Genomic DNA, 16837 nt, shown 5'->3' with positions numbered 1-16837 from the left:
TTGTGGGCAGCAGGACACATTGATGGTCTTTTAAGTAGTGATTAGCGCCTTGAGCTTTCTCAGAAAGATGTGAAACCGATACTTGTAAATAAGCTGAAAAATGCAGCAATAAATGCAGTCGTGTGCCGCAAAAATGTGAAATCACGGTCTCATCATTACCCTAGGTCTGCAGGGACTTGATTTCCAACCTACGGATGCAAGGATTTTGTTTAATGGACCAAAATAAGGAACAAATACCATTTGAACTGCAGCCACACACAACCCACTAAGCATGCCTGTGAGGGTGGTGTTCTCTAGTTTGCTAACAGTTCTATAAAGGTTCAGGGACACAGAGGTAATCCAAACTATTGAAATGGTACGCACTCAGGGATCACCAGAAACGGGATATGCATTTTGCCATATTTATTTTAAAATAGTTATTTCAAACTTCCTAATCTAGTGGATACAATATTGTATGGTAACATCACAAAACAATAAAATTAAATGCTGCTAAGTGTTTAATGAACAGTGAAGACCACAGGGAAAATTGTAACATTACGACAATTTGCATCCCTAGCACACTCACTGTCCTATCGTTAGCTACTATGCTAGTTCTAGCAGATCATCAAATAATATATATATTTCTCAAGTTTCAGAGGTGGTGCCCATACCTGGGCCAACAAGTTATGTTGTTTTTTGGAATAGCTTACCAGCTATTTTGAGGGTAAAGACATTCTGTTTGTCACCACTCATTGCAGCCTGAGCCTCAGGAGAGTCTCGCTGTAATCTTCTTCGGTTAAGGTTGGATCTGGTGCCGCGGCTCTTGGATATGTGCCCTTGGTGAAGTTTCTCTCTCCCTCAGTGGTCAGTTCCTGGGGTTTATATAGGGTTTTGACCATTGATTCCTATCTTATTTTTTCAGAATCAAATGGGGATTTTAAGACTCTAGATCTAACCAGATTGAAGTAGTGCGATGCAAAATACTTCACCTATGTAAAAAAAAAAGCCCCATATAATTTGCGTCATCTTTATCTCATGTTTACTTCAAGTGTCTATTTCTAAAACCTTGAGATGTAGATAGAAGCTGTACTAGACTTGCGTCCCCTGATAGTGTAAAAATTAAGGTCAAAGAGTGTTTAGACATGCATACCACTTTCGTAAGTTCTACTAAAGGTGACAAAAATACAGACTGTGAATGTAAGTGCAGACATGCTAACTAAAATAGAAACTGAAGCTAAAATGGACCCTGTCTTGTATGTGTTTAAAAACCTCAAACTTTTCACTAAGACGAAAATAAAGCAGCCTAAAAGCAAGTGATTTAAAAAAATAAAATAACAGAATTATGAAGGGGAATGGGCATAGTGTTTGACATCCCTAAAATAACGTCTAAAGTAATCAATGACTGAAAGTGCTTTTGCATAAGCTTGATTATTATAAATTCATGACACATTTGAAGAGCAGAAAAATATGCTAGAAACATTCATTTTATGGATACACAGTTTATCACTTGTTACATGTTCAATAACATGTTTTTATACTGAAATGAAAGGGGTTTCTGCAGTGGAAGACACAGGATCACAACACTGGGGACTTCTTTGTTTTTGTACTTTTGCATACTTCCCCGTTCGATGCATTTCATGATTTTTGTTTATCCTTTCCTAGATATTTTCATTTTTGAAATGTGCAAAAACAATAAAAGTGCATACAAATATTTTAAAAAGATGAAAAACAAATACATTGTAATAACCAGATTTACAGATATAATTGCCACAAAATATGTAATTGGGTTGCAAGATTTTCAAATCAATGCCACAATATTCTGCCAGGTGTTTGTTTTTTTTCCTCCCCATTGGGTGTATTTCATGAGTTTTGTTTACCTGTTCCTAAATGTTTTCCTTTTTGACGTTTGCAAAAACAATTCAAATGGAGAAAATATATTTAAAAAGATTGCTGTTAAATGTTATTTTTGGCATTGTCATGTTTTTCCTACTAATCCATAGGATCTGCGCATTGATTGGACAACATAAACTAGGGGCTTGGTGCCAAGACTGAGTCTGGACACCCCCACAGGATATGTTGGCGTATAGACCTGTTAGCTCACAGTGCCACCTTAAGCTCCCCTAACCTTACCAGGGAGAAAATGGTGTCTGGCAACTACTGCACATGACAACTCTCACCCCTGGGAGATTGCAGAAACAGTACAAAACCTTTCGCTCAGTCACTCGTACTTATTCTCAGATAAGTTTACAAAGAATATACTGTGGCATGTTTTCAATATGTTATTGAACCAACGTTATTCTTGTATCAAATACGTGTACTGCAATGATTAATATACAGAAGCAGACAAAAGTGATTACGAGCACCAGAAGCGTAAATAGTAAATATAGTTCTACCATGGTGCTAAGCAGTGTATATATATATTCAGGCATATAAAACAAGGCGGTAATCGAGCATACTCCTGCTATGCAAACCCTACTCTAAGTGTACCTAGAGTGTGTGTGTGTAGGTGTAGAGCCAGAATCCCCCCAGGGACGAGCCACCTCCATTACCTGTTAGGAGAGAATGAAGGACCCCGTCTTGGTTACGAACTTGACACCCCTCACGAGATGTCAGACCGCTGCGCGGTGAAGTCTCAGCATGCAGTGACCCTCGCTGTCAGCTGAAGTGCCTCCTCTACCAGTCTATCAGGATGCTCATCTTTTATAATAGTCAGCAGCCTTGGGGTGTGCGTATAGATTAGCGATGGTATGGATATGTAGATAGCCCTGTTGCCCCATGGATGAAGCTAGAGATGACATATAAACATAGTGCAAGAAGAGACCTTGTACATGATGTTCAGGGCATTGTGATAATGTTGTGCAAAGCTTAATGTGAAAACAAGTTGAGTTTCGGGGAAACTAATCCAACATTTTTGTGCATGCAAATATGTGCAAAAGGCCAATGCTGAAAAATAGGACGGTGTAAGAAATAAGCTGCTTCGCTACATGGGACTAACCCCGGAATACAACATTATTACCGCATCAATCAAACTAACTGAATTCACCAACACCTCCAACATGAGCGCACCCAGGTTTATATGTACATTTATAAGACCAGTAAATTTGTATATTAGAACATTGAGGAAACTTGTTCAGCGGCCATTCTCTATGGCTACAGAACCTGCTGCTCATAGCCTTGTCATGCACTAAAGGTTTTTGTCACAGGGAGTGATCTTTTGCTACCCTTCACTCCTAATTGACGTACCCTTACACATTACTGTTCATAGAGTTTGCCATGTCAGGCCAGCTCTGCACGACATTGGGCACTCCCTGCACCCACTTTCTAGAGCATACTTTGTGTGCAGCAACATGGGGTGCAATGCCTGCCCTTCAGCTGTCCCCTGAAGCAAATCCTAATGCATTTGGGTCCAACTGAGCACAGTCCATTCACTTCAAGATGTGGGCACCAGGCATGGCCTACCAGGCATGGCCTAAGGGTGCACCTTTCACCTCACTCTCATGGGCACAGAACCCACTGCTCATGGCATTTGGTCATGGCCAGCATCCTTGAGATTCAGAAGGTAGCCTTTGGCTAAGCCTTGCATCCTGTCTCTGAACCCCCAGTTTCCACTGTGAACGGGCTTTGGTAATTCACAGCATCTCATCACAGGGCTTCGCCTCTTGACCTCAGACCATAGCTGCACATGACCTTCGGTCTTGTGCAACGTCTCTGACACTATTAGCAGGGCCTTCCATTCAATCATCTTTTCAGTTTCTTGTATTTTTTTGTGGCTTTCTAACATATTCTAAAACTGTTATTTGAGTTCTCAGACTTGGTAGGCTGATTGAAACCTACATTTTTATTAATATAAAGATGGGGTGTCCCATGCACCCTCCTGTAGTTGAGGCATGCCAACCTGCATCCACATGGGTTGCTATGATTTTTTTCTGTGAAACGGGTTCGAGAACTGTTATTGGAACTACTCACATCATAAAACGGTACCAGAGCAATCCGATCACACTACAGCGGTTCTCGAACGTTTGTGACCATTTAGTATGATTTGGGAGAAATTGGCTATCGCTACCATGCAGATTTGTTTTTACAATTCAAAATTGATTCGGAAACTGGTATTCTCAATCCAATCATGAATCCAACTGGCAAAGTGCAAAAGAAATTGAATCCTTCACAGCCCACTTGACACCTCTATTCAACTCAAAAGCATTGAGCACAGCTGAACAAATTTACATCAAACAACAAAAAAGGCCTATTATTTTTAATGGAAAACGTTAGACTTATTTTGCCCCAAATAACTTTGACCAACTGTGCAAATTTTGTAATGAAGAAATTTAGTTGGATGCCTCAAGCAACTGGAAAATGGCGTGCAGCTTCATGAAACAGCACAAATCCACGTCCTATGGCAATTGAAACTGCTTGAGGAAGGAACATTAGAAGTGCTGGACCTGTCTTAAAAAATAAAAGAAGAAACATTTCCATCGCTCATTGGGATCTGCAAGCAGGCCCTGGATAGGCCGCCATTTTGTGAGGGGTCTGACCCAGAGCTGCACCATGTACCCTGACTCTGGTGTGTGTTAGAAGGCTGTGCATAAGAGGTTCTGGGAGCATGCAAGTAGGGTATGGGGCCGCACACAGAGGCAGATGCACGCAGGGACAATCTGTGGGTTTTAGGGGTTACACGAAGGCCATTCATTTTGGGTATATTGTAACATCAGTGCACGATCTAGAAAGACATACTTATCAATTTATTAATATTAACAATTGATGCATCAATCTGCAAAGTGTGTTGTCTTTGTATTTCTAAGAGCCATGACTGGTACAATTGTAAAATGCTGTGTTTTGGCTTATGTGTACCACTAAAATGTTAACAAAATAATAAGAAAAATGTTTTGTACATGGCCTGGTGAACTTTTTAAGGGTAAATATTTGTAATATGTATATTTTGTTACTCTGAAAAATCACCAAAGGAAATAACGGTTCTTTACTTAAAGACAGGCAATTGTTTGTTATAAAAAAAAAACATTGAAATTCTCCCAAAACGTCAGTTGATGAGGTGTTACGGTTATGATGCAATGCCTAAAAAACACAAACTAGCCAACTGTGATCAGCAGCTCAATCGTAACTTTATCGCACCCGCACACTGCTCATGACCTTGGACATCTTGTTGGACTATAAAAGAGATAACATTTTAAAGTTTAGCAGAGGGTATTTTTTCTATCCTTGTATCATTTCAGTGGCCTGTGCTTTTTCTAACTCTGTTCTCCCCCACTATAAAAAAAAAATGGAAGCTCTTCAGTCTAGTGTCATTGAGTGGATTCGTTCAGCATTTAGAAATGGGCTTGTTTTCCAATTGGGAACTTACTTTTTTGGACAAGTTTTCCTTGCGAAGAAGTGAAATACGTACTTCTTCAGCAGTTCTTTAGTCAGCCTGCTTCAGCTATTCATTAAATACCAGCCTCGTCCCTTCCATGGGAGACCATTTCAATTGGAAAGATACACAAATCAATCAAAGCCACAGCAGTGGTGTAGCATCATCTAATAGGCGACATCTGGACTCAGCTGGAAGAAAAGGTTGTGAAAACCTATTTAGATTAATACATTTTTCGCTTCTCTTCTTTTCAGGGTTCTTCAGTTATGCAGCCTACCCTACAAATTATCTGCACAACATGCTTTGCTTTTGGGCGTGATAACAGATCGCAACAGTGTGTGCAGCCTCTGCACCACAACACGAACAAGCATAATTCACCAAGGGCAATACTGAATTCAAGCCCTTCAAGTTACAAATTACGAAATTGGGCATAGTTTAGGCCTCTAATTTGTTTTGGATACACAGTAAGTAACTATGGGCCATATGTAGGTAGGCTGTGTTTTGCGATTCTCTAATTGCAATTTTTAGGGAATCGCAATTAGAGAATAGCAAAACGCTATGTAGGTAGGATTAGCAATTTTTTTTGCGAATCCCACCTATTCCTTATTTGCGATTCTCTAATTGAAAATCGCAAATAAGGAATACCTTGCCATTCATTCCTATGGGCTAAAAGGCCCATAGGAATGAATAGGAAGACATTCTCAATTTGCGATTCTCAATTAGAGAATCGCAAATTGAGAATGCAATTTCAAGGGTGCAAGGGTGTCAACATGACACCCTTTTGCACCCCTGTAATGAGCATGGGTGCACATGTGGTGCACATACATGCCCTAAGGGAATGTATGTGTGCCACATGGCACTTTGAATAATGCAAAAAACTGCATTATTGAAAGAAATCGCAAATTACCATCAACCTGAAGTTGGTGGTAATTTGCGATTCCTTAAGCCAAAATAGCACAACTTGGGTGCTTTCTACATTGCATTTAAGGAATCGCTATTTGGGATTCCTTAAATGCATTTGCAAAATAAGGAATCACAAATTTTGCGATTCCTTATTTTGCATGCAGATTTTCCTTCCTACATCCCACTTAGCAAAATTGCGATCGCAAACGCCGAAATTCGGCGAATTTCGGCGTTTGCGATCGCAATTTTGCTTTCTACATATGGCCCCAAATACCTCTAGTTGAGTAGTGTTTTGTTAGTGCATCTAGACGATCAGAATTCAACAAACACCTGATGGGTGGAATGCTTGAATGAATCACAGCCACTAGTAATTACTTGGGCTGCATCCCAGTCCATGGTTTCTTTGCCCACCATGTCACCTTAGATTAGACCCAGTCATGTGCTATCATCCTTGGTCCTGCCCCAATTAGAACAGTCCAGCACTAACTGCCAGGCCAGGTCCTGTCTGAACTGGAAGGCAAGCAGCTGTTCCACATGCAACTGGTCCTCCTTCCGAGTCGAGACTGATTTGGATAAGGCGTATCTCTCTCTAAAATGGCAGAAAGGGTGAAAAAAGGTGGTCTGGAATGCGGCGCCGAATGATTGCTAGTGGGCAAGATTAATTTAGGTATTCAGTCCATCACCTCGTTTTTTAAAGTAGATATCTTGCGTGTGAAAGGGTATGTCCAGGCATGGGTCCCCTGCTCACTGTGCCATAGGACTTTAGCTGAACCTCACAGATGAGACCTAATCGGGCCAAACCCAGTCTAGAATGATTGTGTTCCCATCTGGAGGGGGCCAGGCCTGGCAGTTCGGACTGGACTGTTCCTAATTAAGCAGGACCAAGACTGATTTGCATAAGGTGGATCTCTGTCTAGAATGGCACAGTGGATAAAAAAACAACGGTCTGGAGTGCGGCCTAAGCGATCGCCAGAGGCTGAGATTATTAGCTCAAGCATTCCTTCCTTCACCTAGTTGTTTTTTGCAGGAGATCAGAGGCATAGTTTTGGACCTGGTGCTAAACTCGCAGAATAACATATTTTTATGTATGTGAGTTAAATGTACACTAGGAATTGTAAAGGATCAGAGCCTGTCTCCGAGCAAAACGTGTAAGTTGGCTCTTTTACTGGAATTCTTATAAAATGTAACCATCTGATGATACCGTTCTCATGGAATAAAGAAAATTTTCTTGAACCTTTTACAATCAATTCTCCATTACCCTATCCAAGAGTGCAACAGGTTATTTATCGCTCCTTAGATGTTTCAGAACATCAGGGTGGGTGGGTGTCCAATGCCAAAAAAGACACCAGTATCTCTGTATAATATTTAAATAATACTGCCAAGCCAGTGTGTCAATCACAGGCCCTTTCTCTCTCGAACATCAGAACGGGAACAGTGGTAAAGCAGTTGGTCAAGTTGTCCTGTTTCTGAAACATCTCTTCATTACTATGTTCTGACTGAATGACTTCTGCCCTGCAACTACTTGCATTCAAGGAATTACTTTTTTCCTTTGTGTTTTATTGCTGTTTCCCACATGCTTCTCCCATCCTCAAATCATCTTCTCGTTCTTAAATGTTTCTTTCTCCTCCCCTCAAAGCTATTCTATTGCGTTGCTGCCTCTCCCAACTTTGTTGCCTACTTTTTAAACCCCCTGCTTCTTTCTGCTCTGCTTCCTCGCTGCTCTTGCCGCTAAGCTGCCTCGATGCTCTGAATCTGCCTGCACTCATCCTGTTCCTCCGTTGCTCTCCTGCCCCTCTCCGTCGCATTCTTTTTTTTTTTTTTTTCTCTTGAAATAGTTTTGGGGCAAGACCCGGCAGCTGCAATTTTCTACCAATATACACCTTTCTTTTTCATGCGCTTTCACAGATCTGTTTTAGTTACTGTTCCAAGTTTGATGTTTACCATCTTGGAATGCTAATGTAAAAAAAAAAAAATGGGTGCCTCTTCATGACGCATGTGTGTGCATGCGTGGTGACACACGTACACATATACATTATCCTGCATCAGCCAGGGGCGTCACGATGTATCATTCACATGCATTGCCAAGAATCTCATAATTGTGCTTTTTTTTTTACTGATGCTGGTCAGCATTGGCTATAACCACTTTTTTCTCTTTTTTGCCAATGCTAAACACCATGTACAAAAAAAAAATTGCATAGAAAATATGTCTGCATTGGCAGACCCAAAATATGAGAACTATTGGCTTTGACCGTGCTTGTCTTTTTACGAGGTGAGCAAATGTACATGGAAGACAATTGAAAATGAACTATTTTCTATGTCTGCTTTACACATGTGAACCAATCAATCTGCACTTTGTGCAAAAACTTAATTTACTCTTTGGGAATGAGATACTGTAATCTGCACGTGCTTGTGCTTTGAAATGTCCTGTCTGCACATCCTTTGTATCAGAAAACCAAAGGCGAACCTACTCACAAGGAAAAAGAGCATACAATATATTTATGAAAACATTGATTCTCGTGGACGATGTAAGAATACTTATAAGTATGTAAGCATAATTGCAAAATAAAACTGAGGTAGGATGTCGAAAGAGAGACGTTATACAAAACACAATAAAGACACCAAATAATGTTTTGGCAAAAAAAATTATGAAGTCTGTATCAGAAACATGCAGACAGTGCTCGGTGTCCCATGTGAAAAAGAACCAACATAACAGGAGTGACAAATTACAACATACAGCAGGGTTTCTTAATACATAGAAACAACTATTTTTAAATGAACAATGTCCTACAACAGCCTCCTTTCAATTTAGAAAGGCCGGATATGGTTTGTTATAGTATGAGTCGAGGGCGTTTCGACCCCTTAAACAATGGGGGGCTGGGGCCTCCTCAGAACCTTGGAATGGGGGACACCTGATGACACATAGCAGTATTGTCCCAGAATGGGTGGCATTCACACCAAATGAGTGATAAGGAAGGGGTTACTCACATAGGACCCAGCTTGGCACATAGTGAGGGGAGAGGGCCCCAATCTGGCAATTGGCAGAATGCAGAAGGGTGTTGTGATGGGTCACGCTGAGGACAGGATAATCCTGAATACATGGGGACACGTCTCTCCTTGGGCATCCTACCTCAGTTTTATTTTTGCCTTTGTGCTTGCATACTATTAAATATTCTTACATTGTGTGCACATCCAGCGCCACTTTGCTGTTACATTTGGAGCCAGGTATCCAGCTCTCCTTTCTGCAACGCACATTTTAATATAATGCTCAATTGATATTCAGCCATATAAAAAGATGGCCGCTGAATCGCAGACCAGTCTATCCTATGCGGATGTCTGCACTTGTGGCTCTTAAGCAGCTGAGGGGTCATTATGTAAGAGATTTTAGCTTCCACCCCAGAGAAGGCCGTCTGTGATGAGCAGTGCCTCCCACTGGTGGGAACCTCAGATGGCGAGTGTTCACCCATGGCCACCGGCTAGGGGGTGAACAAGTGAATGACGACTGATTTGTGTGGAGCATTCCATAAAAAAACCAGTCATCAGACCCAAACAGTAAATGAAAATTCAGCCTTACTCACGGGCTTTGACAGAATATACTGGGAGGGCATATGACCTCCTACTGGTCTTCTCTTGGGGTCTGTGAATGGGCCACCTCTATGGTTCTACTGAAGACCCTACAGCATATGCAGAAGAAGTCCAGAGATAAGTCACTGCACCCCGGGACTTCAAAGGGGCCATGCAACCTATCTCTGTGGAAGGAGTCCTTTTGCCCCTTGCTGCCCAGACATTTTGATCCATTCGACCAGCCAGCGGAAATGTCTGTGGGGCAGAACTTCGGTCCCATCTACCATTTCTCCCACCTAGCAGGGCAAAAGGGAATTATTAATTGTAATCTCTCTCCGACCGGATTTACATCCAGAGGAAATCATGTCTGTCAAGTGAGCGGTATCTCTGACGTGGAACATTAGGTCACTTGCTTCTTCCATGTTACTAGGATTTGGTATTCCAGAGGGACCAATCAATGAGAGCTATGAATAGGCCCAAGTTTTGTGTTATTTTTTTTATGTTTTTTGGTCACAAATAAGTAAACACTTCTGAGTTTTCTGGTTAAAGGCACCGGGTCGGTGGGTTGTCCTGCCCATGGCCAACCAGCCATGATGAAGAGAAGCATTTCAGTGCCTCTCGTTCAACTCCATGGAGCACATCTGTCCTTGCATGTGTATAGCACACCATTTAGTGGCCATATTTAATTTTTACAGGTACTGCATGCACATAACAGTTTTGTTTACAGTAATTTAGCAGTAGTAAAAGAGAATAACCAAATCCTGACTTTGTGTTTAAGTTCTTGTTTGTTTGTTATATTTTTTGCTAGCTGTTCCCTTCAAGAAAAGTTCGATGTAAGGAAAATGCCCCGTCTGGATCATTCTTTGCTCGCGACAACACAGCCAACTTTCTTCGCTGGTGCAGATACGTCGGCATCGACGAGACCTATCTTTTTGAATCTGAAGGTTTAGGTATTTTCTCATAATCTAATCTTTTGTTGTTATGGACTCCTAATTTTCAGATATACTCTAATATATATATATATATATATATATATATATATATATATATATATATATATATATATCATGGGGAAATGTCCGTTCACGCATGTTGGGGTGGTGTCACTAGCTATTTGGAAAAGCACATCGTGTTTATCTTTGTTTGATGTCCATTGCACTGCTTAACGGGATTGTTAAAAAGCTAGAGAGGCGAGGTTGCTGATGCATCCATATGTTCAGCCCGAGCCTTGGGACTAGCAGCTGTCCCATTGTGCTGCGAGTCTGGGTTAATTGACAGCTCATTATGGAGATTTGCCTGCTTCCCATACAGCTAGGAGTTCTTTTAGTTTGCTTCACTGCCTGCTTTGAATACTTGAAAGGGGAGATGACGTCCATGCAGTTCAGCTTTCTTTTCAGTGACAACATTTGGGTTACTGATTAACAGGTAATGACTATTACTGGTGAACCTTGTTAAAACTGGAACTTTGAACATTATATGTATATATTCTTACCTACTATCTTGAGATGCCCGATTTGTTGAGAATCAGAAAGTCTAATTATTCCTGTTGTTTACATTGGGGGTGGCTCGTTTTCTAATCTGAGTTTGTTTGCTGCGCCCCCCCCATAGAGACACAAGTGCTCACATGCATTTTTTATGCCAATCGATCCATTCCTAAAACAAATCTGTCCTCAATGGCTTTTCTTCAGGTCTTGTAGAAGTTTCCATCTTCTTTTTTTCTTTGAACTTCTGAATAGAGAAGCATTACGCTGAGTGTCTGGAACCCTTTGGAGTCCCATGATATTGAACATTTTAAGCTTAGATGTGAGTCAGAGAAACTGTTTATACTCTTTAAAATGTTGCTGTCTAATGGCAAAGTCAAATAAACAATTATCCAAATACTCCTTTTTTCTATACTTCCCACTCTCTATTTTCTTCTGCAAATGAAGAAGACTGGAATGTGTGTTGCCTATCGAAGGGTCTAACCTTTGCGTGGTTCCTTGCGGGAGCACTACCCTTTAAATGTAGACAACAAACGTAGCATGTTTTCCTTTGGTGTGAGCCGGTTTCTTCTGCCTATTTCTGGCTTTGGCTATCCCCCTTCGGTGAAGGGCTACGTTGCAGTTCATATTCTTTCCCACTGTCTTGAGATCCTATCTCCTTTGAGCAATGCCGACTGGCTATGATTTGTCTTGGCTCTTCCACAAGATCCAAAACTTAAAGCCCTTCAACAAGCTGGCCAGAAATCCCTGAGATACAATAAAAAATTCTTTAAATGTAATTTGTGGCCTGTTGATAGCGTTGGTCTAGATGGTGTCACCTGTGTAGTGCATTGTTGGTTTCAGGTCATTGTCATTATGAGTCATGCAGTAAGTCTCTAGTCAACCCAGCGATTTTTACTTTTGGCATAAATGAACTATGCCAAGCCCAGTCACTGGATGGCAGGAGAATGTACAACCATTCTAAATGGTGTTGCAGATGTAGAACTGGCAGTCCTATTAAGATGATCATGGACTTCAACATCTGCTGTTCAGTCTGTCACAATTTTCAATTCTTAAAAGGCCATCTCAATCTTCCATCGACTGCAGTCAGTATATCGAGTACAGCAGAAGAGGGGAACGAATAGGCTAATTTTTTTATTTTAGATTTCAATCATTTTATTAAAATCACAATTGCACAAATAGAATAGCCTCTCCTACAAACATCATATATAAATCACAGTATTAGATCCTCAATTCATGCATCAATTACGGTCCCACGTGCCCCCGACTGCAAGAGAAAGAAAATGTTCTGCTTGGGAGTACATAGTATAAACCATTCTCAGTAAAATAGCACGCGTCTGTCACAAAGGGCCAAGCAGCCCTGGGGGAAAGGGAGGTGGCATTATGAACAGAGGCAAGTAGGCCGGAGACAAAAACCTATTGTCCGCCTTCGTCCCTCCCATAGGAGAACAAACTGGTCTAGTTGGGGCTAGGTTTGCCATCCAAAACAGTGTGCAAAACACTACATGGTATATGCCACTGTCTCATATTCTAGGCTTTTATTTGTTATGTTGTCCACAAACGCCTTTGCTGAGTCTCCTTGTGAGAACACAAACTAGAGAGCGTCTTTAGGCTGAAGTCTGGGGAGAAAAAGCTTTACTCTCTCCTGACAGCAGCCCACACATTTTACACCGCCTCTCCGCATTATGTAGTGTGTCTTCACAGTGCTCTCAGCTCTCACATTGTTTCTGCCCTTTTACGTGTGGTAGTCTGATGGTACTGGCCACCATTCAAGTAATTCTCAAGATTTAGCAGGTCTCCCATAAATGTACACAGTACTCCTAGTGGGGTTTAAACCAGTGTCTGTGCCGGATCTCCTAAAAACGTAATCGGGGTCCCTGCATAGATATTACAGATGTTCGATTTTAGAGTGCATTAATACAAAGGTGTCAATCACAGTAGTTTTGAAGGCTCGGAGGCTCTCTGTAGCAGCTGCTGCCTCTTTCATTTTCCGTTTCTTTCAAGATGATCCTTATCACTTCTTACTCTTTTTCTACTCCGATCACTCTACTTTTTATCCACAACAGTTTCTCCGCCCAAATTCTCACTGCTCTCTCAATATTATTTTATGTTTCCATCATTTCAGCCTTCATTTCATTGATTGAGTGCAGGAGAATTTGTTCCTTAGGCATGAGTTCTTTCTTCTGCTTGCCTTCGCTAAGTTCTCTCCCTTGTCCTTACTTTGTGCCTTAACTCGTGGATCAAAAAAGTCCTATTTCTTTCATTGCTTCTCCATCATGCTCTCTTCAAGTCCGTAGTTAGTACGAGGTAGGTCAAGGCCAGAACATCAACCAAAACGATCCTTATCCATTCTCCCAATTATAGCGTCCCGGGCGGAAAAGCAGGCTCAAATGAGGCCACCCAGCATTCTGCCTTGGTTTGAGCGATTGTTAGGCCAATCCTCCTGGCTATCCTCACTGGCTGATGCAGTCCCTGGACACCTTCCAGAGAGCCACTGTGGTCCTGGCTATACCACAGTGCTAGGCAGGTATGGCGCATCCACCCATGCCCTCAATAGACCCAGGCGAGCAGTCTCTATCTCCCCCCGGCGCCCTGCGGGCCTGTCATCCACAGGTCTGCAATCAGCTGCATCAGCAGTAGTCTGTCGCTGGCTAGCGTGATGACAGGCACACCCACCTTCTCCATCACCGGGGCACATCCTTGACTAAATGGACCGTTTCCTCTATCCTCTTCTTGACCTTGGCAGCATCAGAGCTCCCAGGAGTCGCATACTGCTGGAGAACTTGGGCCATCGTCAAGAGTTCCAAAACAGCCATATTGGGCTCTGGTCGACATCACCCATATAATAATTTTTGTATTGTTGCATCCATGTGATGTCAAGAATTACCATAATATCTTAGTCAAGGTATGCTGTGATAGTGGGCTGCATTGCAAGGAGCTGACAACCACAGTTGTCCAGTTCACACTTCATGTTTGCTGTGCCTGTGCATTATTTTCTCAGCCTACTGCTGTGCAGGAAAGAAGCTTTGCAAAGAATCAAGACAACAGCAGGGATACTAAAAATGCTGAATCTAGGCCATACCAAACTGCGATTTCTAAATGTTATACTGCATAACTCTATGGGAATGATTTGTAATCTGGCTAATGTCAGCGGGGGACTTTCTACCTGAAAAACATTACTAGAGAAGGATGGTTGTGAGTGATAGAGACCACCACTTCCAGTTCAACACCTGGTAATTGTGTTTTTCTCCCATGCATTTTACCAAATGTAGTAATCATTATAGAGTTGGCACTCCTCATTCAGAGTTGTCTTAAGGTCTCTAGAGGAAGTCAAAATGTGAAGCATCTTTTAGAGCAACATAACTTGTACGTGTACTAAGCTGTTCATCTGCTTATCAAGTGTGATATTGAAACCAGCAATTTTTAGAGAGCAGTATCTTTCTGCTACATGCCATCTCCACAATGATATTAGAAAGCCATCTCTGGAATTAAACCATTTCTAATAAAGATTTTTTTTGCTCAATTGAGGTGCATGTTATGTTGTCAAAATTCCTATATTTTCTCCTAAATAATATTTTTTTTTAAAAAGGGAATTCTAAATCAAGTACATCTTAACCTATAGACGTACTTTGTAATGTACAGTCCCAAACACAACTCTGTTGCATTAATATGGATTTTATGTTACAAAGGACACATTAATTATAAAGGCATCAAGCATGTGCTGAGTTAGTATAATAGTAAATTCAGAGTTGTGTTTTTTGAGATTTGGGAAGAAGGTTTTATAGTTGTCTTCCTTTTTATTTATTGTCAGGTGCTTTAAGCGGAAAAAGTGTATTTTCCTACAATTTATAACATGAACAGTTAAGACTAGGTAACTTTGTTTCAACAATGTGTTGGATCTGATTTGTATATGTTTTGCTTTCAGTTTTGCACAAAGATCCAAGGCAGGTCTGTCTTTGTCTTCTGGAACTTGGTCGCTTTGTGTCAAGGTGTGTATTTTTAGTATAGTAACTCCTTCTATCTCAAATATAAATGAAAATGAGATGCTATTTAGAGTATGTACAAGCCTCCCCAGAATTTCAGCATGAACATGAATATTACCCCTGCTCGTGTTAACCATATTTAAAATGTATATCATTACAAGATTTGGTAGCTTTTATTATAATTAATACATTGATTTTTACAAACAGTCGTTTACACAGCTCGGATGTTTCTACTGAGAGCTAAGTCCAAACTATTGAGTTTAGAGTAGTCTTTTAAATGTAAATTATGCAAAATATTTAATGTTCGGTATCTTTGGTAGTTGGTTATCCAACACAATATTGAACATGATTTAATAGGAGAGGTATGGTAACTTGGAGGACTAGATTGTATGTGTTAATCTTTTTATTAGATTTAAACATGGGGATGAAATTGAGCAGCACCCAAGTGCGTGCCTAACAAAGTCTTGCTTAATTTTCTGGATAAAAGTTTATATAAGAGGTTGTAGGAAGTGGACTACCACTTCAACATCTTTTATTTAAATTGAACATTATTTATATAAATATGCATCTGTCTCTTTGATTGTTTTCAAGATATGGAGTTGAACCTCCTGTTCTAGTCAAACTAGAGAATGAAATTGAATTTGAAGAATCAATACTCATTTCATCTGGATCTGTAGTTCCATCCAGCACCTCCAAGTCACCTTGTCATCATGGAGAATTGCATGAAGCAGTAAGTCTGTGTTTTACCATATTAAAAAAAACTGCGTACTCATTCATATTTATTGACAATTCAGTTTGCCATCATTTGTACAAACACGTTTAGTTATATAGAATTCTTTATTTTTAAATTATACCTATCTCCCCCAGCAGCGTCTTTTAACAAGTGCACACTTCTGTTCCCATTAAAAACATCTTCCTGTATTTAGCTTTTTACAAAATATATTAGTTAAGGTGTTACATATGGATTCCTAGTGCATAACTCCACTTTTCAGTCTTTGCTTATTTGACCTTCGCTTTGCTCCTGTATAACAGTCCATATTGTACTGCTTTTTGAAGCTGCCTTGTACTTTCCCTAAGGATTCTTGCACACATACATCTAAATTTGATATTCCTTTAGCATTGTCTAGACCTAAAAAGTTACATGAGCTGATCTTGATGGGCATTATTCTAGTGGCAGAGCTGGGAAGCTTTGTGTTCGTCCATAGTGCCATTGTCCTCTGCCATTTCGTAACCTCACAAAGTTGTGAGCTTCCGAGTGCTGTCTCCCCTCGTCCTAAACCCCTGAAGTGAGTAATGTTCTACAGTGTCCGTGCAGCATTGTTTACTGTCCAAATCCCCCATAATCAAATCCTTCGTCCTTTGAAGCTACTGTTTGAGGGATCTGCATGCAGTTGTCCTGTTGTGTGTATTGGTGTGTTTTTAGGTGTGGTTAACCTCATTTTCTTATCTAGACATCTTGTAAGAAGCCTGTGTGTATTGTAACTCTCCTTGATGTTTACTTTTCTTTTCCATACAGTTCTTGACCTGAATTAGACTTTTTTTGCTGAGTTCTCAGGGTTACATGTATC

The 16837-nt window shown here is 40.7% G+C and overlaps 1 protein-coding gene across 3 annotated transcripts in view; it reads left to right on the top strand.

Annotated features, from left to right (window-relative positions):
- GAS2L3 (growth arrest specific 2 like 3) overlaps positions 1–16837 on the top strand; it is a 242004-nt gene that overhangs the window by 177569 nt on the left and 47598 nt on the right. For all 3 annotated transcript variants that reach the window (XM_085653891.1, XM_085653890.1, XM_085653892.1), the window contains 3 exons: positions 10614–10755; positions 15212–15275; positions 15861–15999. In XM_085653891.1, the coding sequence (XP_085510017.1) occupies positions 10614–10755; positions 15212–15275; positions 15861–15999 (345 nt within the window). The remainder of the gene's footprint in view (positions 1–10613; positions 10756–15211; positions 15276–15860; positions 16000–16837) is intronic.

The sequence above is a fragment of the Triturus cristatus genome, chromosome 4_1, assembly GCF_964204655.1.
Source record: "Triturus cristatus chromosome 4_1, aTriCri1.1, whole genome shotgun sequence".
Classification (NCBI taxonomy): Eukaryota; Metazoa; Chordata; class Amphibia; order Caudata; family Salamandridae; genus Triturus; species Triturus cristatus.
This window is presented reverse-complemented; position numbering and strand designations above follow the sequence as displayed.